Here is a 27,281-nt window from a genome sequence, read left to right as displayed (position 1 = left end):
TCTTCTTCTCTTCTTCTTCTTCTTCTTCTTCTTCTTCTTCTTCTTCTTCTTCTTCTTCTTCTTCTTCTTCTTCTTCTTCTTCTTCTTCTTCTTCTTCTTCTTCTTCCCTCTGTGGTTGACGTGACCGGGGCCATTTTAAACTCTCTCCTCACAGGGCAGCAAAGAGCGCTACCACTGGCAGGCCCAGAATGTCAGGCAGAGCGGGGTGGACGACATGGTGCTGCTCTCCAAGATCAGCGAGGAGGCCATTGTGGAGAACCTCAAGAAACGCTTCATGGACGACTACATCTTCGTATCCTTTCCATGCGGCCGAGGCCCACGGGGCCGGACCCTCACTTCTGGTGGCGGCGGAGAGCACCATTCTCCCCACGTAGAGTAGACCCCAGTAGCACCTACCTTAGAGACCAATAAGATTTGGTGGGTATGCACTTTTGCGAGTCACATCTCCCTTCGTTAGGGGCTTTGGCTCCTGAAAGCTTATACCCAGAATATCTTGCTGGGTCTCCCAAGAGCCGCTGGGCCCAAATCTAGCTAGGCAACATTCCATAAAATCATAGAGTTGGAAGGGACCTCTGCAGCGAGGGCGGGGTATAATAAAATTAAAAATAGCATTAAAAAAAACAACCTGCACAATGCAGGAAACTCACAATTACCCTCCCCCACACACACACAGTGACCAGTGTTCCCTCTAAGCTGAGTTTAGTGTGAACTAGCTCACCGTTTTTTTAGCCTCCGGCTCACACGTTTTTGTCTCCGCTCAGGAAGGAGGGCTCCAGAGCAAACTAATTTATGCAGCAGCCGAAATCGCTCGCTCACAACTTTAATGCCCGTAGCTCACAGAGTAGAATTTCTGCTCACAGGACTCTCCACAGCTTGGAGGGACCGTGGCCAGTGACCCCTGCTCCATGTCCAGAAGATGACCAAAAACCACCAGGATCTCCAGCCAAACTGGCCTGGAGAAAGTTCCAGTGGGCCTGGAGAACAATCGCTTCCTGGCCCCAAAGTGAGTTTAGTGTGAACTAGCTCACAGTTTTTTCAGCCTCCGGCTCACACGTTTTTGTCTCCGCTCAGGAAGGAGGGCTCCAGAGCAAACTGATTGATGCAGCAGCCGAATCGCTCGCTCACAACTTCAGTGCCGGTAGCTCACAGAGTAGAATTTCTGCTCACAGGACTCTCCACAACTTAGAGGGAGCGTTGCCAGTGACCCCTGCTCCATGTCCAGAAGATGACTAAAAACCACCAGGATCTCCAGCCAAACTGGCCTGGAGAAAGTTCCAGTGGGCCTGGAGAACAATCGCTTCCTGGCCCCAAAGTGGCGATCGGCATTTCCCTGGGCGTGTAAGGAAGGGCCACGAGGACTAAGCCCTGATGCACCCCTTCCCGCCCTCCCTTCTCGTGATCGGCCTATCAGAGACCAAGAAGATTTCAAGGCATCAGCTTTTGAGAGTCAGCGCTCTCTTCATGAGAAGGTGAACGAAGGTATCGAACGATGGCCTCTGACGGAGGAAGCTTTGACTCTTGAAAGCTTCTACCCCCAAAACCTTGTGGGCCTCTAAGGCGTTATTGGACTTGAATCTGCTGCTGTGGAACAGCATGGCTAACTTGGGACACCGTCAGGCAGGCCTCTGCCCTGAGGAGCTTACAGTCCCAGCTGTAACAGCGGAGAAGGGCGGGAGGTGAATGAATGCTCTTACACGCAGCTGAGGTTTGTTTCACAACTGGACGAGAAATGGAGGAGATTGTAAGCCTCTCTGAGACTCCTTCCGGTAGTGAAGGGTGGGGTATAAATCCAATTTCCTCCTCCTCCTGGATATCGATAGAGGCAAATGGACAGCTGTGGAGTTGTTCTGTGGTCGGGACCAGCCACTTAAAAAAACCCTCCCCATGAGATTAGTCCTCCCGAGCAGTGTTCTCTCTAAGCTGGGTTAGTGTGAGCCGGCTCACAGTTTTTTAGCCTCCAGCTCACACGTTTTTGTCTCAGCTCAGGAAGGAGGGCTCCAGAGCAGACTAGTTTATGCAGGAGCCCAGTCGCCCGCTCACAACTTTAATGCCAGTTGCTCACAGAGTAGGTGGAGCTGCGGTGGCTCAAGCGGTTAAGACGCTGAACTGCAGGCTGTGGAAGGTCGGTAGTTCAGCAGTTCGAGACCCGAGTGTGCCGCATGATGGAGTGAGCTCCCGTCTCTAGTTCCAGCTCCTGCCAACCGAGCAGTTCGAAAGCAAGAAATTGCAAGTAGATAAATTGGTACCGCTTCGGTGGGAAGGGAACAGCGTTCCGTGTGCCTTGGTGTTCAGTCATGCCGGCCACATGACCACGGAAACGTCTTCGGACAGCGCTGGCTCTTCGGCTTGGAAACGGAGATGAGCACCGCAACCCTAGAGTCGGATTCGACTGGCTTTCGAGCAAGGGAACTCTTACCTTTACACAGAGTAGAATTTTTGCTCACAAGACTCCACAGCTTAGAGGGAGCATTGCTCCACAGCACCCTGGCATAGCACCTGTGGTTATAAACAACAAAACAGGCCGTCGAACTAGGAACACAAAAAAGCCCTTTTGCTTTTTCTTAAAGAAAGCTTGCCCTCTGTTGATAACATTTCCACAGACGCTAGGAAGATTGACGGCTGGCGTGGCAGCACGGCTAGAGTGTTGGGACTAAGACCTGGGATGACCGGGTTCGAATCCCTCCCTCGCTCAACCGTGGAAGCCCGCCAGGTGAACTTTGGCCCGTCACAATCTTGGCCCGTCACAATCTTTCAGCGTAACCTCCCCTCACAAGGCCATTATGGTGAGGATTAAGCGGAGGGGGAGGAACCGTGTGCGAAAGCCGCTTTGAGTCCCAAATCAGGGAGAAAAGCCGGATAGTAAGGGACAGAATAAGCATACGGAGTACAGAGATTATTAAAAATATACAGAATAGGGGGTGTGTGTTTTCAAGTTAATCTTGAGTCTGTCCAAGGGGCCTTTTCTCTTCCCTCCCCGAGCAATTACACACAGACACACCCATGGAAATCCGAAACGGTTTTCCTGGATGCAGTAAAATCCCTCCCCCGCTCTGTGATTTCACAGAGAGTGATTGAAAGGTGGGATTCCCTACCAGAGGATATAGTGGTGGCCACAGGAATAAACAGCTTTAAAAGGGGATTAGATAGTTGCATGGAGGAGAGGTCTATCAGTGGCCATGGTGGCTGAGCGGAGCCCCCACATTCAGAGACACTAAGCCTCTGAATCCCAGAGCCAGGAGGCAACATCAGGGGAAGGCCTCGGCCTCTATGGCCTGTTGTTGGCCATCGGGAAGATCTGGTTGAGGCAGGATGCTGGACTACCTGGACCACTGGTCTGATCCAGCAGGGCTCTTCTGATGTTCTTCTCAGGGGAAGGCCTCGGCCTCTCTGCCCTGTTGTTGGCCCTCCAGAGGAACCGGCTGGCCCCTGTGTGGGACAGGAGGCTGGACTAGATGGACCCTCCCTGGTCTGATCCAGCAGGGCTCTTCTGAGGTTCTTCTCAGGGGAAGGCCTCGGCCTCTCTGCCCTGTTGTTGGCCCTCCAGAGGAACCGGCTGGCCCCTGTGTGGGACAGGAGGCTGGACTAGATGGACCCTCCCTGGTCTGATCCAGCAGGGCTCTTCTGAGGTTCTTCTCAGGGGAAGGCCTCGGCCTCTCTGCCCTGTTGTTGGCCCTCCAGAGGAACCGGCTGGCCCCTGTGTGGGACAGGAGGCTGGACTAGATGGACCCTCCCTGGTCTGATCCAGCAGGGCTCTTCTGAGGTTCTTCTCAGGGGAAGGCCTCGGCCTCTCTGCCCTGTTGTTGGCCCTCCAGAGGAACCGGCTGGCCCCTGTGTGGGACAGGAGGCTGGACTAGATGGACCCTCCCTGGTCTGATCCAGCAGGGCTCTTCTGAGGTTCTTCTCAGGGGAAGGCCTCGGCCTCTCTGCCCTGTTGTTGGCCCTCCAGAGGAACCGGCTGGCCCCTGTGTGGGACAGGAGGCTGGACTAGATGGACCCTCCCTGGTCTGATCCAGCAGGGCTCTTCTGAGGTTCTTCTCAGGGGAAGGCCTCGGCCTCTCTGCCCTGTTGTTGGCCCTCCAGAGGAACCGGCTGGCCCCTGTGTGGGACAGGAGGCTGGACTAGATGGACCCTCCCTGGTCTGATCCAGCAGGGCTCTTCTGAGGTTCTTCTCAGGGGAAGGCCTCGGCCTCTCTGCCCTGTTGTTGGCCCTCCAGAGGAACCGGCTGGCCCCTGTGTGGGACAGGAGGCTGGACTAGATGGACCCTCCCTGGTCTGATCCAGCAGGGCTCTTCTGAGGTTCTTCTCAGGGGAAGGCCTCGGCCTCTCTGCCCTGTTGTTGGCCCTCCAGAGGAACCGGCTGGCCCCTGTGTGGGACAGGAGGCTGGACTAGATGGACCCTCCCTGGTCTGATCCAGCAGGGCTCTTCTGAGGTTCTTCTCAGGGGAAGGCCTCGGCCTCTCTGCCCTGTTGTTGGCCCTCCAGAGGAACCGGCTGGCCCCTGTGTGGGACAGGAGGCTGGACTAGATGGACCCTCCCTGGTCTGATCCAGCAGGGCTCTTCTGAGGTTCTTCTCAGGGGAAGGCCTCGGCCTCTCTGCCCTGTTGTTGGCCCTCCAGAGGAACCGGCTGGCCCCTGTGTGGGACAGGAGGCTGGACTAGATGGACCCTCCCTGGTCTGATCCAGCAGGGCTCTTCTGAGGTTCTTCTCAGGGGAAGGCCTCGGCCTCTCTGCCCTGTTGTTGGCCCTCCAGAGGAACCGGCTGGCCCCTGTGTGGGACAGGAGGCTGGACTAGATGGACCCTCCCTGGTCTGATCCAGCAGGGCTCTTCTGAGGTTCTTCTCAGGGGAAGGCCTCGGCCTCTCTGCCCTGTTGCTGGCCCTCCAGAGGAACTGGCTGCCCCCTGTGTGAGACGGGAGGCTGGACTGGATGGACCCTCCCTGGTCTGACCCAGCAGGGCTCTCCTGATGTTCTTACGATGTTCTTGTGTTGCCACAATTTGGGGTGGGTGAGGAATGTTACCAGTCCTGACGGTGCTTCTTGACCCTTGACTTGATAACAAAAAGACATACATCGGTCCTGTGCTGATTTCCGTGAATCCCTTCAAGCAGCTGCCGTATTTCACCGACCGCGAGATCGACATGTACCAGGGGGCGGTAAGTGCTTCTTTGGAGTTGTGCAAATTCTGGCTCTTGACAGATGTGTGCCTCTGAGCATGTGCAAAGATCCCTTCGCCCACAAGCAAAATGAATCCTTCCCAGAAAGAACACACAGGGCTCTGAGTTCATACAGAATGATTTCCCTCTGTGAGTGGGGAGGCTTATTGGCTTGTAGGACTGCGGAATGGGGGCATATCATTGGGGAGGGCTGTGGCTCAGTGGCAGAGCCTCTGCTTGGCACGCATGAGGTCTCAGGTTCCATCCCAGGCATCTCCAGTTAAAAAGGACCAGGCAGGAGGTGATGGGAAAGACCTCTGCCTGAGACCCTGGAGAGCTGTAAAGAGGGGCTGTGGCTCAGTGGCAGAGCCTCTGCTTGGCATGCAGGAGGTCCCAGGTTCAATCCCCGGCATCTCCAGTTAAAAAGGACCAGGCAGGAGGTGATTGGAAAGACCTCTGCCTGAGACCCTGGAGAGCTGTAAAGAGGGGCTGTGGCTCAGTGGAAGAGCCTCTGCCTGGCATGCAGAAGGTCCCAGGTTCAATCCCCGGCATCTCCAGTTAAAAAGGACCAGGCAGGAGGTGATGGGAAAGACCTCTGCCTGAGACCCTGGAGAGCTGTAAAGAGGGGCTGTGGCTCAGTGGAAGAGCCTCTGCTTGGCATGCAGAAGGTCCCAGGTTCAATCCCCGGCATCTCCAGTTAAAAAGGACCAGGCAGGAGGTGATGGGAAAGACCTCCGCCTGAGATGCTGGGGAGACGCTGCCAGTCTCAATAGACAATAATAATTTTGATGGACCAAGGGCCTGATTCAGCGTAAGGCAGCTACATGTGTTCTTCTTCACCATTTCTTGAAATGGTGGCTGTTCCCCCGGAGCCCTTTTCCGGCAGGCCTTTAAACCGTGGTTACTCCAGTGGCCTCTTTGCGAAGAGCTCACCGTACACAGTCAAAGCGTTGGTAAATTCATTCTGATCTCTGAGTCCAGTGTCACCTTTCAGACCAAGAAAGTTCAATTCTGGGTGTATAAGCTTTCGTGTGCAGAATAAAACTTTAGAACAGAGCTTGAGTCCAGTGGCACCTTTAAGACCAAGAAAGTTCAATTCTGGGTGTATAAACGTTCGTGTACAGGCACACTTCTTCAGATAGATGCACATGAAAGCTTATGCCCAGAATTAAACTGTGCTATTCTTAAAAATGCCACTTGACTGAATCTACCTCTTTTAAATGATTATTAGGGCCTGTTATCTATGTTGTGAAACTGACTGCAGGCCATCTGTCTTAACGGTCTTTCTTTGCAAGTCAAACGGGAGTTGTGCTTTCAAAGTTATTTCCCCTGACAAGGCTTCCTCTGCTTCTAAGGCTGTGCCTGGCAGTCAGCCATTCGGCAGGTGAAGTTCCTCTCTGTTAGCGTGATGCAGGGAGTTGTGGGGGGAAGCTTCGCCTCTTGGAGTTCTTCCTGCCTTGCTGCTGGGCTGAAAGGAGTTTGCAACCTGGGCATTTCTTCCCTCTCGCTTGGCGAATCTGCGGAAAGACTTGAGTCAGAGGCAGCTGCCTCCCTCCCCGCCCCCTGGGCCAGGATGACGGCATGGAGTGACTCACCCCCTGACAGCCAATCGCAAGTGGCGCAGAACTCTCTCACCTGCTGGCCCCACCTTGAGTTTGCCATGTTCTGATGCTGCCATCTAGTGGCAGGTGGGAAGCCCTCCCGCCATGCAGCCGTCAAGAACGAGGTTTCGCAGCACCTGAAAAGCTAACCGCCTTCACGGCCTAGGTTTGCCAGGTCTTCCCTGGCCACCAGCGGGGGACGAGGGGGCCGGGTTGCCAGATTAAGGTTGGGGACGTATCCTCAGCTGTCAGAAAGCAACACAAACAGAAAGGGCAGAGAGGAAATTAATCACAAAGTTACTTGGATAGAGTCATGGAATCCTAGAGTTGGAAGGGACCTCCGGGGTCATCTAGTCCAACCCCCTGCACAAGGCAGGAGATTCACAAACACCTCCCCCCTCCACACCCGCCGTGACCCCTGCTCCACGCCCAGAAGATGACCAAAAATCTCCAGCATTTCCCTGGGCGTGTAGAAAAGGGCCACGAGAACTAATCACGGCGGCAACCCTTCCTGCCCTCCCTCTCATGATCCTCGTAAATTACTAGAGACTGGTCTATACTACTTTGCCTAGTTTGCTCTAAATTGGATCCCGTTGTGGAATTCTGCATCGTTTAATGTGTCACGTTAACAGGTGTGTTGCTTCAGTTCCGGTTTTGAGACTTCTGGTCGGTCCCACAGCCCAAATCCTATTTCACGGTTTGTTGAATGTACCATCTTGTTGATTGTATTGACTCAGTCTGTGGAATCCACATTGAGTCCAAGTGAGAAAGTGAGAAATTTAGATAATGTAAATAAAAATTAGCTCAAACAGCTGGACGAGAGAGGTCTAAGCTAAGCAGGGCCGGTACTTGGAAGAGAGACCACCAAGGAAGGCTCTGCGGAGGAAGGCCATGGCCAACCACCTCTGCTTCTCCTTTGCCTTGAAAGCCCCTTTCTGGAGTCACCAAAAGTCTAAGCTAAGCAGGGCTGGTACTTGGAAGGGAGACCACCAGGGAAGGCTCTGCAGAGGAAGGCCATGGCCAACCACCTCTGCTTCTCACTTGTCTTGGAAGCCCCTTGCTGGGGTCACCATAAGTCTAAGCTAAGCAGGGTCAGTGCTTGAATGGGAGGCCACCAAGGAAGGCTCTGCAGAGGAAGGCCATGGCCAACCACCCCTGCTTCTCCCTTGCCTTTGAAGCCCCTTGCTGGGGTCGCCGTAAGTCTAAGCTAAGCAGGGTCAGTACTTGGAAGGGAGACCACCAGGGAAGGCTCTGCAGAGGAAGGCAATGGCCAACCACCTCTGCTTCTCCCTTACCTTGAAAGCCCCTTTCTGGAGTCACCAAAAGTCTAAGCTAAGCAGGGCGGGTACTTGGAAGGGAGACTACCAGGGAAGGCTCTGCAGAGGAAGGCAATGGCCAACCACCTCTGCTTCTCCCTTGCCCTGGAAGCCCCTTGCTGGGGTCACCATAAGTCTAACTCTAAGCTAAGCAGGGTCGGTAGCTGGAAGGGAGACCACCAAGGAAGGCTCTGCAGAGGAAGGCAATGGCCAACCACCTCGGCCTTTCACTTGCCTTGGAAGCCCCTTTCTGGAGTCACCAAAAGTCTAAGATAAGCAGGGTCAGTACTTGGAAGGGAGACCACCAAGGAAGGCTCTGCAGAGGAAGGCAATGGCCAACCACCTCTGCTTCTCATATCTCGGAAACTAAGCAGGGCCGGTACTTGGAAGGGAGACCACCAAGGAAGGGTCTGCAGAGGAAGTTAATGGCCAACCACTTCTGCTTCTCACTTGCCTGGAAAGCAGCTTGCTAAGGTTGCCATAAGTCTAAGCAAAGCAAGGTCGGTACTTGGATGGGAAGGAAGGCTCTGTGGAGGAAGGCCATGGCCAACCACCTCTGCATCTCCCTTGCCTTGGAAGCCCCTTGCTGGGGTCACCATAAGCAGGGGACATTTCGTAGAAAAAGAGGTGCAGGAGCTCATTAGCGTAACTCGTTTGCATATGCCACACCCCCTGACGTCACTGGAAGTGTGTCAGAAGGCAACACCCACTGCTCAGGCTCCACTGGACTGTTTTGGATTGCTAGCTATTGGGGGGGGGGACATGCATATCTGCCCTCACAGAGGAGGGAGAGCTTGTACCTGAATAAAACTTGGTCTTAAAGGTGCCACTGGACTGTTTTGGATTGCTAGCTATTGGTTGGGGGGGGGGTTGTGCAGATATGCCCTCACAGAGGAGGGAGACCTTGTACCTGAAGGGGGGCCGGGGTGCGCTGCTGCAACTTACCTGGCTGCTTCTTGCTCTGAGTGAGGGCTGCTGGAAGCAGGGGGCGGGGCTTGTTGCATGTGCCCGCCCCCTGAGCTCCTTACTGCCGGAGCTCTGCTCCTGTGCGCTCCCGCAGGAAATGACCCTTGACCATAAGTCTAAGCTAAGCAGGGTCGGTAGCTGGAAGGGAGACCACCAAGGAAGGCTCTGCAGGGGAAGGCAAGGGCCAACCACCCCTGCTTCTCCCTTGCCTTGAAAAGCCGTTGCTGGGGTCGCTGTAAGTCAGGTGTGATTTGATGGTACATTACACACAAACGAACTGCCAACCTAACAGTTCGAAAGCAAGAAATTGCAAGTAGATAAATAGGTACAACTTTGGTGGGAAGGGAACAGCGTTCTGTGCACCTTGGTGTTTAGTCATGCCGGCCCCATGACCACGGAAACGTCTTCGGACAGCGCTGGCTCTTCGGCTTGGAAATGGAGATGAGCACCGCAACCCTAGAGTCGGACTCGACTGGCTTTCGAGCAAGGGAGACCTTTACCTTTACACACAAACAGTGGTGTTTTTTTTTTTAATGGTTTCGTTTATTTCTATGTAATCTGTTTTATGTATTTCATTCGTGTCCTGAGCTGCCTTGAGCGCCATCAGGGCAAAAGGCGGTTCAGAAATATTCTAAATAAATAAGTAAACTCCGCCAGGCTCCGGATCTAGGCCCCGGGGGCTTCTGGCCGGGAGGAAGAGAGAGGTCTCCTCACAGGGGGTGCTTCCTTCACAGGCTCAGTATGAAAACCCGCCGCACATCTACGCGCTGGCCGACAACATGTATCGCAACATGCTGATCGACGGGGAGAACCAGTGCGTCATTATCAGGTGAGGGGTGTGGGTGGGAGGGGAGGACTCGATCCATTCTCCGCTGAGGGAGGGAGGGGCCTGGGAGGGTGCCTGAGGGAAGATGGGTTATGTTGACATGGCCAAAGGCAGACTGTAATCTGGGAGAACCGGGTGTGATTCCCCACTCCTCCACTTGCAGTTGCTGGATGACCTTGGGCAAGCCATAGTTCTGATAAGAGCTGTCCTTGGAAAAGAGCCGTTTCTGTCAAGAGCTCTCTCAGCCCCACCCACCTCACTGGGTGTCTGTGTTGTGGGGAGGGGAAGGGAAAGGAGTTTGTGAGCCGCTCTGAGACTCCATTCGGTACTGAAGGACGAGGTATAAATCCAATCGCCTCCTCCTCCTCCTCCTCCTCCTCCTCCTCCTCTTCTTCTTCCTCTTCTTCCTCTTCTTCCTCTTCTTCTTCTTCTTCTTCTTCCTCTTCTTCCTCTTCTTCCTCTTCTTCCTCTTCCTCTTCCTCTTCTTCCTCTTCTTCCCCTTCTTCTTCTTCTTCTTCCTCTTCTTCCTCTTCTTCCTCTTCTTCCTCTTCTTCCTCTTCTTCTTCTTCTTCTTCCTCTTCCTCTTCTTCCTCTTCCTCCTCTTCCTCTTCTTCTTCTTCCTCTTCTTCCTCTTCTTCTTCCTCTTCTTCTTCCTCCTCTTCCTCCTCTTCCTCCTCTTCCTCCTCTTCTTCCTCTTCTTCCTCTTCTTCCTCTTCCTCTTCCTCTTCTTCCTCCTCTTCCTCCTCTTCCTCCTCCTCCACTTGCACCTGGCTGGACGACCTTGGGCAAGCCGTAGTTCTGATAAGAGCTGTTCTTGAAAAAGAGCAGTTTCTGTCAAGAGCTCTCTCAGCCCCACCTGCCTCACAGGGCGTCTGTTGTGGGGAGGGGAAGGGAAAGGAGTTTGTAAGCTGCTCTGAGACCCCTTTGGGTAGTGAAGGGCCATGGGGTATAAACCCAATCTCTTCTTTTCTTCTTCTCTTTGATTCCTCTCCAGGGGTGTAACACATGCGGGTGAGGAGGCCCGATGCCGGAAACAGATACTGTCAGATAGGGGTTCCTAACTAGCTCGATATGTTTACTTTGTGTGCAGGCAAGGAAATAGTTTTAAGGAATACATTCATTCGAAAAGGCATCCTGTCAAGCAGAGGTCCTGCCAGAAATTGACTGTTAACCTCGGTCCCTGACGTTTTGTGGTTGGCTTTGCCTCCAGTAGCAGCCATTTTGTGACTGGCTCCACCTGCCCTGGCAGCCATTTTGGGATGGCGCCCACCACTCTATGTTAGAATCCCAAAGAAGAAGAGGAGGAGATTGGATTTATACCTGGCCCTTCACTACCCGAAAGAGTCTCAGAGCGGCTCACAAACTCCTTTCCCTTCCCCCTCCCCCACAACAGACACCCTGTGAGGTAGGTGGGGCTGAGAGAGCTCTTTCGAGGACTGGCTCCTGAGAGAACAGCTCTGAGAGAACTTGTGACTGACCCAAGGTCACCCCAGCAGCTGCATGTGGGGGAAGAGTGGGGAGTCAGACCCAGTTCTTCCAGATTAGAGTCTGTGCCCTTAACCACTACACCAAACAGAAGAAGAAGATGAAGAAGAAGAGGAGGAGATTGGATTTATACCCCGCCCTTCACTTGGAGCCTCAGAGCAGTTTACGAGCTCCTTTCCCTTCCCCCTCCCCACAACAGACACAGCTCTGAGAGAACTTGTGACTGACCCAAGGTCACCCCAGCAGCTGCACGCGGAGGAGTGGGGGAATCAAACCCGGTTCTCCCAGATTAGAGTCCGCGTTCCTAAGCACTACACCAGACTGGCTCTCAGGCTCAGAAAATTGGGGACACTTTGTCCGGGGGAGTCGCCCTGGAACCTGCACTATTTCCCTGCAGGCTGAGCGTTTTGTTGCCAGTTGCCCCCACATCCACATGCACACCATTTCTCTCGCTGGTTAGCACGGGGCCCAGTCCACCAGGAATCCTCCTGCACAGGTCTCCTTGAAACGAAAGGGAGCTGGGTAAGAGCAAAAACGGGATTGCAGCCTGCCCACAAATCTTTTGTCTTGGTTCTGATGTTTTCTTCCTTCCCCCGCTTCCCCCCCCCCCACAGCGGAGAGAGCGGGGCCGGCAAGACAGTGGCAGCCAAGTACATCATGGGCTATGTTTCCAAGGTGTCCGGTGGAGGCCCCAAAGTGCAGGTACCGCACCCCCCTCCCAGTGGTTACACTTTCTGTCATTGAAGTGCGGGAGAAAGCGCTCCGGTGCCGATTGGGTTGGAAACCGGGAAGGGGCTCTTAGCTGCATTATGCACAGATGCCGAAGGACAAGCTCTCTCCCACAATAAACCCCTTGTCTGCATCCTAGCACGTGAAAGATATCATCCTGAAGTCCAACCCCCTCCTGGAGGCGTTCGGGAATGCCAAGACGGTCCGCAATAACAACTCCAGCCGATTTGTGAGTGTGGGCACGTGCAGTCGGGACGGGGGAGCCCCGTGGGTCCCAAGCTTTGGAAGTGACACAGGGGTGCTGCGATGACTCGCGCCTGTGGTTTCCTGCGTTGGGAGCAAGGGTTGGGTCCTGCAGACCCGTTCAGCAAATCATAGAATCACAGAATGTGAGAGTTGGAGGGAACCTTGCAGGTCATCTAGTCCAACCCCCCGCACTCTGCAGGAGCACAGCTGAAAGATAGCTCTACACCATACCCGAAAAATGGCCGTCCAGCCTCTGCTTGAAAACGTCAGCAAAGGAGCATCCGCCACCTCCCGAGGCAGACTGTTCCACTGCTCAACCACTCTTACAGTTAGGGAGTTTCTCTGGATATTTAGCCGGTATAGAATCATAGAGTTGGAAGGGACCGTGCAGGTCATCTAGTCCAACCCCCTGCACTCTGCAGGAGCATAGCTGAAAGAGAGCCCTACATACCTACGACATACCCGAAAGATGGTCATCCAGCCTCCGCTTGAAAACATCCAGCGAAGGAGCATCCACCACCTCCCAAGGCAGACTGTTCCACTGCTCAACCACTCTTACAGTTAGGGAGTTTCTCCTGATATTTAGCTGGTACTGACTCCCTTGTAATTCCCACCCATTAGATCTAGTCTTGCAATCCGGAGCAAGAGAGAATAGATCCGCTCCATCTTCTACATGACAGCCCTTCAGATACTTGAAGACTGCAATCGTGTCCCCTCTAAGCCTTCTCTTTCCCAGGCTAAACAGACCCAACTCTTTCAGCCTTTCCTCATAAGACTTGGATTCGAACCTTCTCACCATCCCGGTTGCCCTCTTCTGGACACGCTCGCGTTTGTCAACATCCTTCTTATGGAAAGGAGTCTTACCCTGATGCAGGAAGCTCTTTGTCCATGTGGCTGACACTGACCAGGTCCCAGTTGAGTAGCCCCCGTGGCATTGTTGGGGCACTGTGGGGGGAGCGTGGTCCCAGCCATCAGCGGCCCACTGGCAGTTTTCCTGTTAGTTTCAAGGGACGTCTCCCCACACCAGTGTTCCCTCTACGCTGAGTTAGTGTGAGCTAGCTCAGTTTTTTAGCCTCCAGCTCACACATTTCTGTCTTAGCTCAGGAAAGATGGCTCCAGAGCAAACTAATTTACGCAGTAGCCGCCAAATCACTCGCTCACGACTTTAATGCCAGTAGCTCACAAATTAGAATTTTTGCTCACAAGACTCCACAGCTTAGAGGGAGCACTGCCCCCCCCCCACAAACATATACACTTTTGTACACGGTTAATGTGAAGACAGAGAGCTGAGCTAAGAATAATAGTCATCGTGTGGCATTGTGTGTAGAATAGCCAGGAGATCGTAAGATTGTCTGGCAGCCAGAAGTTCTAGCTCTTTTGGGCACCACTAGGTGGCGAGCTAGGCTTGCTTTTAAGGCAAGGGACGTGTGAGCTGAGCCAAACAGACCCGGTTCGTCTCTTGATTTAGCTTCACTTGGGGCAAGGGGAACTCTTTGCAAAGGGGTGTCTTAACCGTGTCCTGCTCCACTTTCCCGCCCAGGGCAAATATTTTGAGATCCAGTTCAGCCGGGGAGGGGAGCCAGACGGCGGCAAGATTTCCAACTTCCTGCTGGAGAAGTCTCGTGTGGTGAGCCAGAACCCAGGAGAGAGAAGCTTCCACATCTACTACCAGGTGAGGAGCGCGTCGGCTTTGGAGCAGGGCTCCAGTAGGGCTGCCAACCTCTAGGTGCGTACTGGAGGTCTCCCGGAATTACAGCCGCTGTCCAGACGACATAGATCACTTATTCATTATCTGTCTACTTATTTAAAACGTTTATTCCACTTCTCCTGGAGAAAATGGCTGCTTTGGAAGGTGGACGGCATGGCATGATACCCTAATGAGATCTGAGAGCCAGCTTGGTGTAGTGGTTAAGAGTGTGGTGTCTGTTGAGGGGAGGCGAAGGGAAAGGAGTTTGTAAGCCACTCTGAGACGCCGAGTGAAGGGCGGGGTATAAATCCCATCTCCTCTTCTTCTCCTCTAATCTGGGAGAACCGGGTTTGATTTCCCACTCTGCCACTTGTAGCTGCTGGTGTGACCTTGGGTCAGTCACAAGTTATCTCAGAGCTGTTCTCTCAAGAGCAGTCCTTGAGAGAACTCTCTTAGCCCCACCTACCTCACTGGGTGTCCGTTGTGGGGAGAGGAAGGGAAAGGAGATTGTAAACCGTTCCGAGACTCTGAGTGAAGGGCGGGGTATAAATCCAGCCTCCTCCTCCTCTGACCCAGAATGGATTTGTGCCTTTGACATGCTTATCTAGCTCATGCAATCTTCCCTCTAAGCTGTGGAATCTTGTGAGCAAAAAGTCTATATTGTGAGCTACTGGCATTAAAGTTGTGAGCAAGCAATTTGGCTACTGCATAAATCAGTTTGCTCTGGAGCCATCCTTCCTGAGCTGAGACAAAAATGTCTGAGCCAGAGGCTAAAAAAACTCTGAGCTAGCTCACACTCAGTCAGCTTAGAGGGAACACTGCTCACCAGCCCATTTTGTTGTAAGCAAGAAAGGTAGTTTGTAGAATCTTGGCAGGAGGGGTACGCCCATTTTCACTCATGGGACATAAATGGGGGGGGGAGGTAGTTGTTTCCTTACCTTCCCTCCACCCCCAACCAGTGTTCCCTCTAAGCTGAGTTAGTGTGAGCCAGCTCACAGTTTTTTAGCCTCCAGCTCACACATTTTTGTCCTGGCTCAGGAAGGGATGGCTCCAGAGCAAACTAACTGATGCAGTAGCCAAACCGCTGGCTCACAACTTTAATGCCAGTAGCTCACAGAGTAGAATTTTTGCTCACAAGACTCCACATCTTAGAGGGAGCATTGGTTCCCTCTAAGCTGAGTGAGTGTGAGCTAGCTCACAGTTTTTTAGCTTCCGGCTCACACATTTTTGTCCTGGCTCAGGAAGGGATGTCTCCAGAGCAAACTAACTTATGCGGTAGACAAATCGCTGGCTCACAACTTTAATGCCAGTAGCTCACAGAGTAGAATTTCTGCCCACAAGACTCCACAGCTTAGAGGGAGCATTGCCAACTAACGAACCCTGTCGGAGCTGGAGAGTTGAATCTCACCCGTAGTCTCTGCTCAGGAAGGAGGGCTCCAAAGCAAACTGATTGTTGCAGCGGCCCAATCGCTCTCTCACCACTTTCATGCCAGTAGTAGCTCACAAAGTAGAATTCTCGCTCACAAGACTCCGTAGCTTAGAGGGAGCCTTGCTCAGCACACTCCAGAAATACATTCCTGATTGTCCTTTCCCATCCATCTCCCCTCCACAGCTGCTAGAAGGGGCCAGCTCAGAACAGAGAGAAAATTTGGGTATCACCACCCCGGACTATTACTACTACCTCAACCAGTCTGCGGCCTACAAGGTGGATGACATGAACGACCCTCAGGAGTTCCAGGAGACGTTGGTATGGAGCGGAGACTGGAATGGGGACCTGGGGACCGCTCTGGGACATCACACCCACACCCCTTTTTTCTTAACCCTCTCCGAGGGTCCGAGCATCTCCACCTTACACCTGCAGAAACGGAGCCGGTCGGTCGGCTCCCTGTGCGTAGAAAGAGAGACGTCCAGGCAGACCTGAAACCTGGCACCACTTCGAGAATGATGTATTCTGTGGGGCGTCCGGACCTCGGCCAGAGTTGTGGGGTGGGAGTCTATGTGGGGCAGAAGAGGCTGAGAGAATATCCTTCCGTCGCCGGCCTCTTTCCACCTGAGAAGCTTCCCCACATGTCTGTATTTCTCAGCTGGCCCGGAGCTACAGCGTGGGGCTATTTGGGGGCTCCGCCCCCTTCCTTAAAAGGCCCTCCACTTCTTAAAGGTGGGATGCAAATGAATTAAACAGACAAGCAAACAAACAAACAAATAAGAAAAAGCAAACTCAGGGCCTGGTTTTCTGTCCTGAAAAACACAAAAGGCTCTACATCTGATAATAGCACTACAGATAAGGTTAGAATCCACATGCAAAATAACCTCCTCAGGAAGCAGGAAACCTCCTCAGGAAACAATCCATATACAAAAGAGCCCCCTCAGGAAAGCTCCTCCATTAGCATGTTTCACAGCCTGGGGAACTCCTACAAGAGAATGGCTCAGCCCTACCCCACCTTCCTGAGTAGATATAAATTACCTGCCTACCATTTTTCGTCTCACCTTGACACAGAGAGTACTCCATCTTTCTGTGTTCTACCTCTGAGGATGCCAGTCACAGCTGCTGGCGAAACGTCAGGTCCTACAATGCCAAGACCGCGGCCGTATAGCCCGGAAAATCTACAACAGCTAACAAACTCAGTAAAATAACTAAAAGTACTATAGATTCAGGTAGCCGCGTTGGTCTGAAGTGATACAACAGAGCTTAAGTCCAGGGGCACCTTTAGGACCAACAGAGTTTCATTCTGGGTATAGGCTTTCGTGTGTGCGTGCACAGGGAAGCTTATACCCAGAATTAAAAGTGCTATGGAGAGAGAAGGAAGTAGAGAACCAGTTTGACACTTTTCTTCAGGATATTTGTGAGGAAAAGGTTTTTTGGGAGGGGCGTCCTGGAAGAAACGCACTTGGCACATGCTCAGTGGCCCTCAGCCTGGATCTCCAGAATGCTGAAAAACCGGTGGCCCTGTTGCTGGTCCTCCCGTATCAGCCAGTTTGGTGCAGTGGTTAAGTGCGCGGACTCTAATCTGTGAGAACCGGGATTGATTCCCCACTCCTCCACTTGCAGCTGCTGGATGACCTTTGGCAAGCCATAGTCCTGGTAAGAGCTGTCCTTGAAAAAGAGCCGTTTCTGTCAAGAGGTCTCTCAGCCGTGCCTACCTCACAGGGTGTCTGCTGTGGGGAGGGGAAGGGAAAGGAGTTTGTAAGCCGCTCTGAGACTCCCTTGGATAGTGGAGGGCGGGGTATAAATCCAATCTTTTCTTTCTTTCTTTCTTTCTTTCTTTCTTTCTTTCTTTCTTCTTTCTTTCTTTCTTTCTTTCTTTCTTTCTTTCTTTCTTTCTTTCTTTCTTTCTTTCTTTCTTCTTTCTTTCTTTCTTTCTTTCTTTCTTTCTTTCTTTCTTTCTTTCTTTCTTTCTTTCTTTCTTCTTTCTTTCTTTCTTTCTTTCTTTCTTTCTTTCTTTCTTTCTTTCTTTCTTTCTTTCTTTCTTCTTTCTTTCTTTCTTTCTTTCTTTCTTTCTTTCTTTCTTTCTTTCTTTCTTTCTTTCTTTCTTCTTTCTTTCTTTCTTTCTTTCTTTCTTGTAGTGTTTAAGTGCACGGACTCTAATCTGGGAGCACCGGGCTTGATTCCCCACTCCTCCACTTGCACCTGGCTGGATGACCTTGGGCAAGCTGTAGTTCTGATAAGAACTGTGCTTGAAAAAGAGCAGTTTCTGTCAAGAGCTCTCTCAGCCGTGCCTACCTCACAGGGTGTCTGCTGTGGGGAGGGGAAGGGAACGGAGTTTGTAAGCCGCTCTGAGACTCCTTCGGGTAGTGAAGGGCGGGGTATAAATCCAATCTCTTCTCTCTTCTTCTTCTTCTTCTTTGGCTTCACCGCCTCCCTCCCTCCCTCTCCAGACGGCCATGGACGTGGTGGGCCTCTCCGGGGAAGAGCAGGCCCTGGTGTTCCAGATTGTGGCCGGAATCCTCCACCTGGGCAACATCACCTTCCGGGAGTCGGGCAACTACGCTGTGGTGGAGAGCGAGGACTGTGAGTTGAAGGGGGGAGCAGGCAGACCTGGGTGGAAGGGGGCGGGAGAGATGTTGGGGTTGCTGAGCTCTGGGCATTTTGTGGGTGGGGGGAACCTGGAGGCCGCTGGTGTCCCCTGAACAGATGTGCAGCAGCTGGAAACAGTATACACAAATGATAAAAAAAGTGGTGGAAACCTTTTATTCAAAACTTTACAAGCAAGAAAGGATAGATGAGAAAGAAATTCATGAATACTTGAAAGAACATAATATAGCAAAATTTACAGAGGCTCAGAGAACAAGTCTAAATGAACTATTACCATGTGTGACATAATGGAAGCACTGAAGAAGCAGAAGAAGAAGAAATCACCAGGCCCTGATGGCTTAACGATAGAAATTTATCTCACAATTGAAAATGAAATAACACCATTATATAAAGACCTGTTACAGAGTGTTACGGAAACATCAAAAGCACCACAATCTTGGAATGAGGCCTTGATTACTTTGATCCACAAACCAAACACGGAAAGTTTAGAAATAAAAAACTATAGGCCAATTTCCCTACTAAATGTCGATTATAAGATCTTTGCGACAATAATAGCGAACAGATTTTAAAAAGTTATGTCCCAAATAATCCAGCAAGACCAAGCGGGCTTTCTCCCAAGAAGACAAATCAAGAGGAATATAAGAATCATAGTAGACACTATCGAATATTATGAAATGCATCCAGGGAAAAAACTAGCCCTAATGTTTCTTGACTCTGAGAAAGCTTTTGATAATGTAAATTGGGACTTTATCAAATTAAAATTAGAATATTGGGATTGTGGAAATCTGTTTAGGAATATGATAGAGTCAATCTATAAGGAACAATGGGCGAATATCATAGTAAATGGTGACCTGACGCAAAGAATACCCATTGAAAAAGGAACGAGACAAGGTTGTCCACTTTCCCCTCTACTTTTCATTTTTGGCCTTGAAACACTAAATGACATAGTGAGAGCAAGTGATGATATAAAGGGCCTTAAGTTGAAAGGCGAAAGCTTTAAGCTATTAGCATTTGCCGATGATTTGGCTTACATTTTGGAAGAACCAAAGACTACAATCAAAGCATTATTACAAACAATACAAAGCATTATTACAAACAATACAAAGATATGGAAACGTAGCAGGACTGAAAATAAACATGAATAAGACGAAACTAATAACAAAAAATTGTACAAAAAAGGACAGAATGGAACTACAAAAAAACACTAATTTAGAGATAGTAAAAAAAGTTAAATATTTGGGCCTCAACATTACTAACAATAATAATGAACTATACGACAACAACTACAAAGTAATTCTAGAGGAAATAAAAAAAGATTTACAAAGATGGCAAGATTTACAAATATCATTCATGGGAAGAATATCCACGATAAAAATGAATGTATTACCCCGCTTTGTATTTTTAATACAATGTCTCCCAATTCTTAAAAATAAAAAATTCATCGAAGAGCTTAATAAGATAACGAGAAAATTCATTTGGCAAGGGAAGAAAGCTAGAATAAAATTAAAACTGCTGAGAGAAAACAAAAAGAGAGCAGGATTAAATTTTTTCCGGACTGGAATCTGTATTATCAGGCAGCAGCACTAGGCTGGATAAAAGAATGGGCACTCTTGGAAGACAAAAAAGTATTAAAGTTAGAAGGACATGATTTACATATGGGCTGGCATGCCTATATGTGGTATGTTAAAGATAATCTACAAAAGTCCTTTTCTAATCATATAACAAGAGGACCCTTGATGCAAATATGGAGACAGATAAAGGAAAAAAATTATGAAAAAATACCTAAATGGATTTCCCCCATAGAAGCATTTGTGATGCCATCGTTAATGACAGAAGAAAAAAATATACCATATAAGAACTTGTTGGATGAACAGAATGAACTCAAAACCTGGGAGATGTTGCAAGGAATGCATATAAAACTTTCAATATGGGAAAGGAACCAGTTAATTTCAAGATATACTAGAGACAAAAAATCAGGCTTTTACGATACAGATACACAATTTGATAAAATATGTTTACGTGAGACGGGAAAACAGATTGGGAAAACTTATAAATTCCTCTTAGAAGAAGAGTCAATAAATGACTGGGAGAAACCCTTTATGATTAAATGGGAAAGAGACCTGGGCCGTAAGCTTGAGAGAGAAGAATGGGAAAAATCCTGGGCATCAATTAAGCTACTAAGATCAATACCTTACAAAGAGAACATAATAAAAATGAATTATAGGTGGCACTGGACGCCAGACAGGTTACAAAAATGCTATCTAACCGTGTCTGGAAGCTGTTGGAGGTGCAAAAATAATAGGGGAACATACCTTCACATCTGGTGGAATTGTGGAAAAATACATAGATTTTGGAAAACTATTAAACAGTTGATAAAAGATATCACAGAAATAGATTTGCCTTTAAAACCAGAGACTTTTCTATTAAATGTAACACCCAATGGCATCAAATATAATGAAAAATGTATTATTCTTTATCTGCTCACAATGGCAAGAATATCTATTGCAAGAAATTGGAAATCAGATACTATACCAAATAGGGAAGAAATGATTGATAAACTTTTTGAAATAATGGTAATGGATAAGTTGAACATGATGTTGGCTGGAAAATTGGAAGATAAATTTAACCAGAAATGGCATAAAGCCATAAAATGGTATGAGGTAAATTTGTAAACCCCCAACTATAAAATAAAGGAAATGGATGTATGATTGTATGATGGAAAACTGAAAATAAACGTTTAAAAAAAAAAAAAGATGTGCAGCAGCAGCAAGGGTGGTGGTGGGGGGGTGCACACAGGGCCCCCACCAGGGAAAGCCACGGTCATTTTTCACGCAGTGAAGAGGAAAGATGAGATCAGATTCATGGGATTAGTAACGGAGATTGAGAGAAGTTACTCCGGAGCAAGGCAAGTTCCTTGTCCGGAGTATGCAGATATCGGCAGTGTGTGTGTGGGGGGGGGGGGGTCTGCAGCTGTCAGTGCAAGATCACATGTCCTAGGCGTGATATTACGGCCTGCCAGTCCCCGGCTTCCATCGTTGTGTACCCCTATGAGGTCCATTGGTGGTTGAAACCAGGGGTCATTTCGTAGAAAAAGAGGTGCAGGAGCTCATTAGCATAACTGAGTAGCATAACTCATTTACATAGGCCACACCCCCTGACATCACCAGAAGTGTGTCAGAAGACAACACCCACTGCTCAGGCTCCACTGGACTCTTGGATTGCTAGCTATTGGGGGGGGGGTGCAAATCTGCCCTCGCAGAGGAGGGAGAGCTTGTGCCTGAATAAAACTTGGTCTTAAAGGTGCCACTGGACTGTTTTGGACCGGGGGGGCCGGGGGGGGAGCTCTGCAACTTACCTGGCTGCTTCTTGCTCTGACTGAGGGCTGCTGGGAGCAGGGGGTGGGGCCTGTTGCATGTGCCCGCCCCCTGGGCTCTTGGCATAACGCTTGGCACAACGCGTGTGCCACTCTTGAGTCCTCTGCCCGTGCTCTCAGTATGATGACTCGCGGTCGCTTCTCCTCTCCCACAGTCCTGGCGTTCCCCTCCTACCTCCTGGCGGTCGACCAGCAGCGCCTGCGGGAGAAGCTGACCAGCCGCAAGATGGACAGCAAGTGGGGCGGGAGGCAGGAGGTCATCGACGTGACGCTGAACGTCGAGCAGGCCAACTTCACCCGGGACGCCCTCTCCAAGGCCCTCTACGCACGCCTCTTTGACTACCTGGTGGATGTGAGTGGAAGGCCGCCAAAGGGCCCCTCGGCCGAGCCTCTGTGTTGAAGGCCCGGCCTGCGTGCGAGCAGAGCACGGAGGGCTAGCCGTGTTATTCTCTAGGAGCAGGATAAAACAGGCGCACGGCTAAGGGTGCCAACTCCAGGATAGGAAATTCCTGGGGATTTGGGGGCGGAGCCTGGGGAGGGCGGAGTTTGGGGAGGGGGGAACACCGGTGGGCTATGCTGTCGTTCTGCCCACCCTCCAAAGCGGCCATGTTCTCCCTGTGGTCTGGAGATCAATTGTAATTCTAGGGCAGTGATGGCAAACTTTTTAGGGACCGCGTGCCCAAACTGCGACCCAAAACCCACTTATTGATCGCAAAGTGCCCACACGGCCATTTAACCTGAACACTGAGGTTTTACTTTAGAAAAAAACAACCCATACGTTAACTTAAGATGATCCAAACAAAGTAAGGAAAGCAATCCCAAATGCTTTCATTTACTTAAAATTATTTGGCAGAGAATTCGACACTTTAATGACGGTCCGGGCCTGGCTGGGGCAATGGCACGCGTGCCCGCAGAGAGGGCTCTGAGTGCCACCTCTGGCCCCCGTGCCATAGGTTCGCCACCCCAGTTGTAGGGGATCTCCAGCCCTAGTCCAGCAGCCCCTTAAGGACTAACAAGATTCATTCCAGAATCAGCTTTCTTGATTCAGAATTTGTTTCTTCCAAGGTGCAAAGAGGAAGTCATTAGGGCAGAGGGAATGATTTGGGGGGAAATTTACGGGGAAAATTACCGGAGAGGAAGAGAGAGAAGTTGATACAGGGAGAGAGAGATGCTTGGTGTGAATTCTGCCGTAAATGTATTTATTTATTAAGGCATTTAGACCTCGCCTTTCCTAATTGTTCAAGGCAGAACATAAAATAACAAACCCCAGATCCCTCCCTTCGTTCCTAACCATTAAAAGATGTTTGCCATTCAAACTTCCTGAGACGCTAGGGATGGCATGAACTGCATTTTTATGGTCATGAGCTGGAAGTTTGTGAACCATTTAAAGTTTAAACCCCTGCTTTCTGCTCCCCCGCAGCTTTTCACGGGGAGCAGAAAGCAGGGGTTTCCAAACAGCTGAGCGGTGGGACCGTGGGGAGCAGAAAGCAGGGTTTAAATGGCTTCGAGTTATTTAAAATAAACAGCTGAGTGGCAGGGCCCCGCCGCTCAGCTGTTTTCCCTGAAGAGCAGAAAGCAGGGGTTTAGGAACTGCCATGAACCGCGCCAAAATTTGTGGAAGTTCATGGCGGTTTTTCGGTTCACGAATATCGCTTTGCACACCACGGACCGGCCAAAATTCATGACAGACTTTAGTTCGTCCACCAGTTCGTGCCCATCGCTATTAGAAGCCCTGCCAAACAAGAAGTCTTCCAGTGGGTCCCCAGTTTGAAACTTGTTTAGTGTCTTGAGCATGCCATGAGACTCCTGTTCGTGGATCTGCTGTGTGACTTTTGTTCATCTGGACTGAGTCTACGGCTCTTTCTCTCTCGCTCTCCCTCCCTTACTCTCGAGGCCGAGCTGCCCTGTCCAGACCACCGTGTCCCAATGGCCAGCACACCTCTATCCCCCATCAGGGGTCAGGGGAGTCAAAATAGTCTTGTTGGTGACTTTGATTTATGTGCATATAGAGCTAGCCCTGTCTCATAAGGTCTCGGAAGCTAAGCAGGGTTGCCCATGGTGAGTACTTGGATGGGAGACCACCAAGGAAGTCCGGGGTCGTGATGCAGAAGCAGGAAATGGAAAATCACCTCTGGCCCCGGTCACATGGGCCAGATAATGCGGGGGGGGGAGGGCGGGGCTTTTTGCCCCGGAGCAAAATAAAGCGCGATAGCCCGATCACACGGTCCCCCGAGTCTCCGTGCGTCGGCTGTTAGCTGGCGATCACACGGCGCTGCTGCAGCGTGGCAAAGAAGCGGTGCGGCGCAATCACACAAGTGTCTCGCGTTTGTGCGCATGCGCAGTTCCACGGAGCAGCACTGCTTTCTGTTTTGTGTCTGTGCGCATGCGCTTACGAAAAACATCCGGTTTGCGACGGGATGTGGACGGGCGCCGGATGCCATGGGATACTAGCGTTCCCGGGTCAGACGCCCGCCTCTCCGCATGACCTGACTCTTAATGTCTCCCCCCGCTGTCCAATTAACCTCCTCCTTCCCCTTCTTCTTCGCCCCCTTCTGTTCTCAGGCAGTCAACAAGGCAATGCAGAAAGACCACCAGGAATACAGCATCGGCGTCCTGGATATCTACGGCTTTGAGATCTTCCAGGTACCATGATTTCTCCGAGCTGAAATCCCCTGAGCGGCTACAGCTTCTTGGGGGTCTGTTGGTTGCTGTTGACGCTTCCCTTGGGGCTTTCCAAAGCAAGTTCCCCGTTTCTGTTGCCCAACCTCAACAGGTGCAGCCAGAAAGGAGAAACGTCTGGGAGAAATCCTCCGAATGGCTTAGACCATCGCTCTGTTATAAACAGGGGTCATTTCATAGAAAAAGAGGTGCAGGAGCTCATTAGCATAAATCATTAGCATAACTCATTTGCATATGCCACACCCCCTGACATCACTGGAAGTGTATCACAAGGCGACACCCACCACTCAAGCTCCACTGGACTGTTTTGGATGGCTAGCTATTGGGGGGGGGGGGGCAACGAGATTTTTTTTTGGGAGAGCTTGTACCTGAATGAAACTTGGTCTTAAAAGTGCCACTGGACTGTTTTGGACCTATTGGCTCTGCTAGTTACCTGGCTGCTTCTTGCTCTGACTGAGGGCTGCTGGGAGCAGGGGGTGGGGCCTGTTGCATGTGCCCACCCCCTGGACTCTTTACTGCCAGAGCTCCGCTCCTGTGTGCTCCTGCAGGAAATGACCCCTGGTTATAAATATCTTAAATCGACTTGCGGTTCTAGTTTCCATATCCCAATCCTCTTACTTTGCATATCTGATGTCCCGTCCTCTTGACTGATGGGGCCACGGTGGCTCAAGTGGTTAAGACACTGAACTGCAGGCTGTGGAAGGTCAGTAGTTCGGCAGTTTGAGACCCGAGTGTGCCGCATGATGGAGGGAGCTCCCGTCTCTAGTTCCAGCTCCTGCCAACCTAGCAGCTCGAAAGCAAGAAATTGCATGTAGATAAATAGGGACCACTTTGGTGGGAAGGTGACAGCGTTCCGTGCGCCTCGGCATCTAGTCACACCGGCCACATGACCACGGAAACGTCTTCGGACAGCGCTGGCTCTGCGGCTTTGAAACTGAGATGAGTTGGACTCGACTGGCTTTCGAGCAAGGGAACCTTTACTGCGGTGGCTCAAGTGGTTAAGACGCTGAACTGCAGGCTGTGGAAGGTCAGTAGTTCAGCAGTTCGAGACCCGAATGTGCCGCGTGATTGAGTGAGCTCCCGTCTCTAGTTCCAGCTCCTGCCAACCTAGCAGCTCGAAAGCAAGAAATTGCATGTAGATAAATAGGTACCACTTCGGTGGGAAGGGAACAGCCTTCCGTGTGCCTCGGCGTCTAGTCATGCCGGCCACATGACCACGGAAACGTCTTCGGACAGCGCTGGCTCTTCGGCTTGGAAATGGAAATGAGCACCGCATCCCTAGAGTCAGATTCGACTGGCTTTCGAGCAAGGAGGAACCTTTACCTTTTACCTTTACGTCTTGACTGGATTGACTCACCCTGTGTAATCCACCTTGAGTCTCCCAAGAGAAAGGAGGACTGTAAATAATTTGAATAAGTGTGATTCAAGTCGATGGATTTAATCCACAGCGTTAGCCACAGCTTTGACGGGAAAGCCCTCCTTTCTCTAATTTTGACATGATGCAGGCAAGCCATCGCCTGGGTTTCATGACTGGTTTTATTGAAAGTAATCAACGCTTTTGAAAATCTGAAGCCTGGTAAATTGACTGAACATTAATGTCCTCCTGATTTGTGAGATGCAAGATTTCTGGTGGAGTCATGCTTTTTTACACTTCCCCGCACTTGGGTTTTGGCCACTGTGTGACACAGAGTGTTGGAATAGATGGGCCGTTGGCCTGATCCAACATGGCTCCTCTAATGTTCTTATATCTGGGGCAGTGAATGCTCTGTACTCTTGGTGCTTTGGGGGGGGGCAAGAGTGGGAGGGCTTCTGGAGTTCTGGCCCCGCTGGTGGACCTCCAGATGGCCCCTGGGTTTTGGCCACTGTGTGACACAGAGTATTGGAATAGATGGGCCATTGGCCTGATCCAGCATGGCTTCTCTTATGTTCTTATATCTGGGGCAGTGAATGCTCTGTATTCTTGCTGCTTGGGGGGCAACAGTGGGAGGGGCTTCTGGAGTTCTGGCCCCACTGGTGGACCTCCTGATGAACCCTGGATTTTGGCCACTGCATGACACAGCATGTTGGATTAAATGGGCTATTGGCCTGATCCAACATGTCTTCTCTTATGTTCTTGTGTCTTGGGCAGTGCTGCTCGGCCTTCTTGGTGCTTGGGGGAGGGCAAGAGTGGGAGGGCTTCTGGAGTCCTGGCCCTGCTGGTGGACCTCCTGAGGGCCCCTGGGTTTTGGCCACTGTGTGACAGACAGAGTGTTGCACTGGAGGGGCCATTGGCCTGATCCAACATGGCTTCTCTTATCTTCTTATGTCTGTGGCAGTGATGCTCTGTCTTCTTGGTGCTGGGTGGGCAGCAGTGGGAGGGCTTCTGGTGTCCTGGCCCCACTGCTGGACCTCCTGATAGCACCTGGTGCTTTTGTCCACTGTGTGACACAGAGTGTTGGACTAGATGGGCCACTGACCTGATCCAACATGGCTTCTCTTACGTTCTTCGTTCTTAATTTTAGATATGTTGAGGTTGCCAAGAGGTCTCTGCTATGCTTGTGCTCAGAGACCCCAATAATTGTTTCATGTGTTCTTGGGCTGGATCTTGGAGAAGAAATCCGGCTCCTGAGCTCTGGATTCAATGGGATTTTGCGGAATGGAGGACGGGAATCCCCAAAATTCTGCCTGGCCGCATTGCACTCCGCTTCCGGCTCTCCCGTTCTTCTCCCTGAGGGGTCCTGCCTGCCCTCCCCCAACCCTCTTTCTTTTGCCCCCCCCCCAGAAAAACGGCTTTGAGCAGTTCTGCATCAACTTTGTGAACGAGAAGCTGCAGCAGATCTTCATTGAGCTGACCCTGAAGGCCGAGCAGGTGAGTCCTCGGTGGGTCTCTCGGGGGCTCAGGAACGGGCCGGGATGCTTTGATAAATGGGCTGCCCGATGAATCGTCAGTGCGTTTTGTTGCCGATAGAAAAAGAACCTTTTAAATTGATTGTATCCGTTCATCTAACGGAGGGATAGGTTGCTTTGGCCCTCGTCTGGATGGCCCAGGCCAGCCCAGTTTCATCATACCTTGGAAGCTCAGCAGGGTCAGACTTGGAAGCAGGGCTCATTTCGTAGAAAAAGAGGTGCAGGAGCTCATTAGCATAACTCATTTGCGTATGCCGCACCCCCTGACATCACCGGAAGTGTGTCAGAAGGCAACACCCAC

General features: G+C 50.9%; 1 protein-coding gene across 1 annotated transcript in view; it reads left to right on the top strand.

Annotated features, from left to right (window-relative positions):
- The first annotated feature begins 159 nt into the window (after positions 1-159).
- The window catches only part of LOC107109464 (unconventional myosin-Ie-like), a 72,634-nt gene continuing 45,512 nt past the window's right edge, over positions 160-27,281 (top strand). Inside the window, exons 1-11 of the mRNA XM_015410094.1 lie at positions 160-292; positions 5,064-5,153; positions 9,771-9,865; positions 11,962-12,049; positions 12,216-12,305; positions 13,863-13,994; positions 15,622-15,756; positions 17,886-18,018; positions 21,571-21,767; positions 23,978-24,058; positions 26,856-26,942. Coding sequence (XP_015265580.1) covers positions 215-292; positions 5,064-5,153; positions 9,771-9,865; positions 11,962-12,049; positions 12,216-12,305; positions 13,863-13,994; positions 15,622-15,756; positions 17,886-18,018; positions 21,571-21,767; positions 23,978-24,058; positions 26,856-26,942 — 1,206 coding nt within the window. The 5' untranslated portion in view covers positions 160-214. The remainder of the gene's footprint in view (positions 293-5,063; positions 5,154-9,770; positions 9,866-11,961; positions 12,050-12,215; positions 12,306-13,862; positions 13,995-15,621; positions 15,757-17,885; positions 18,019-21,570; positions 21,768-23,977; positions 24,059-26,855; positions 26,943-27,281) is intronic.

Source organism: Gekko japonicus, unplaced genomic scaffold (assembly GCF_001447785.1).
Source record: "Gekko japonicus isolate JY-2015 unplaced genomic scaffold, Gekko_japonicus_V1.1 scaffold424, whole genome shotgun sequence".
NCBI lineage: Eukaryota > Metazoa > Chordata > Lepidosauria > Squamata > Gekkonidae > Gekko > Gekko japonicus.
Note: the sequence above shows the minus strand (reverse complement) of the source record. Positions and strands in the feature narration are given on the sequence as shown.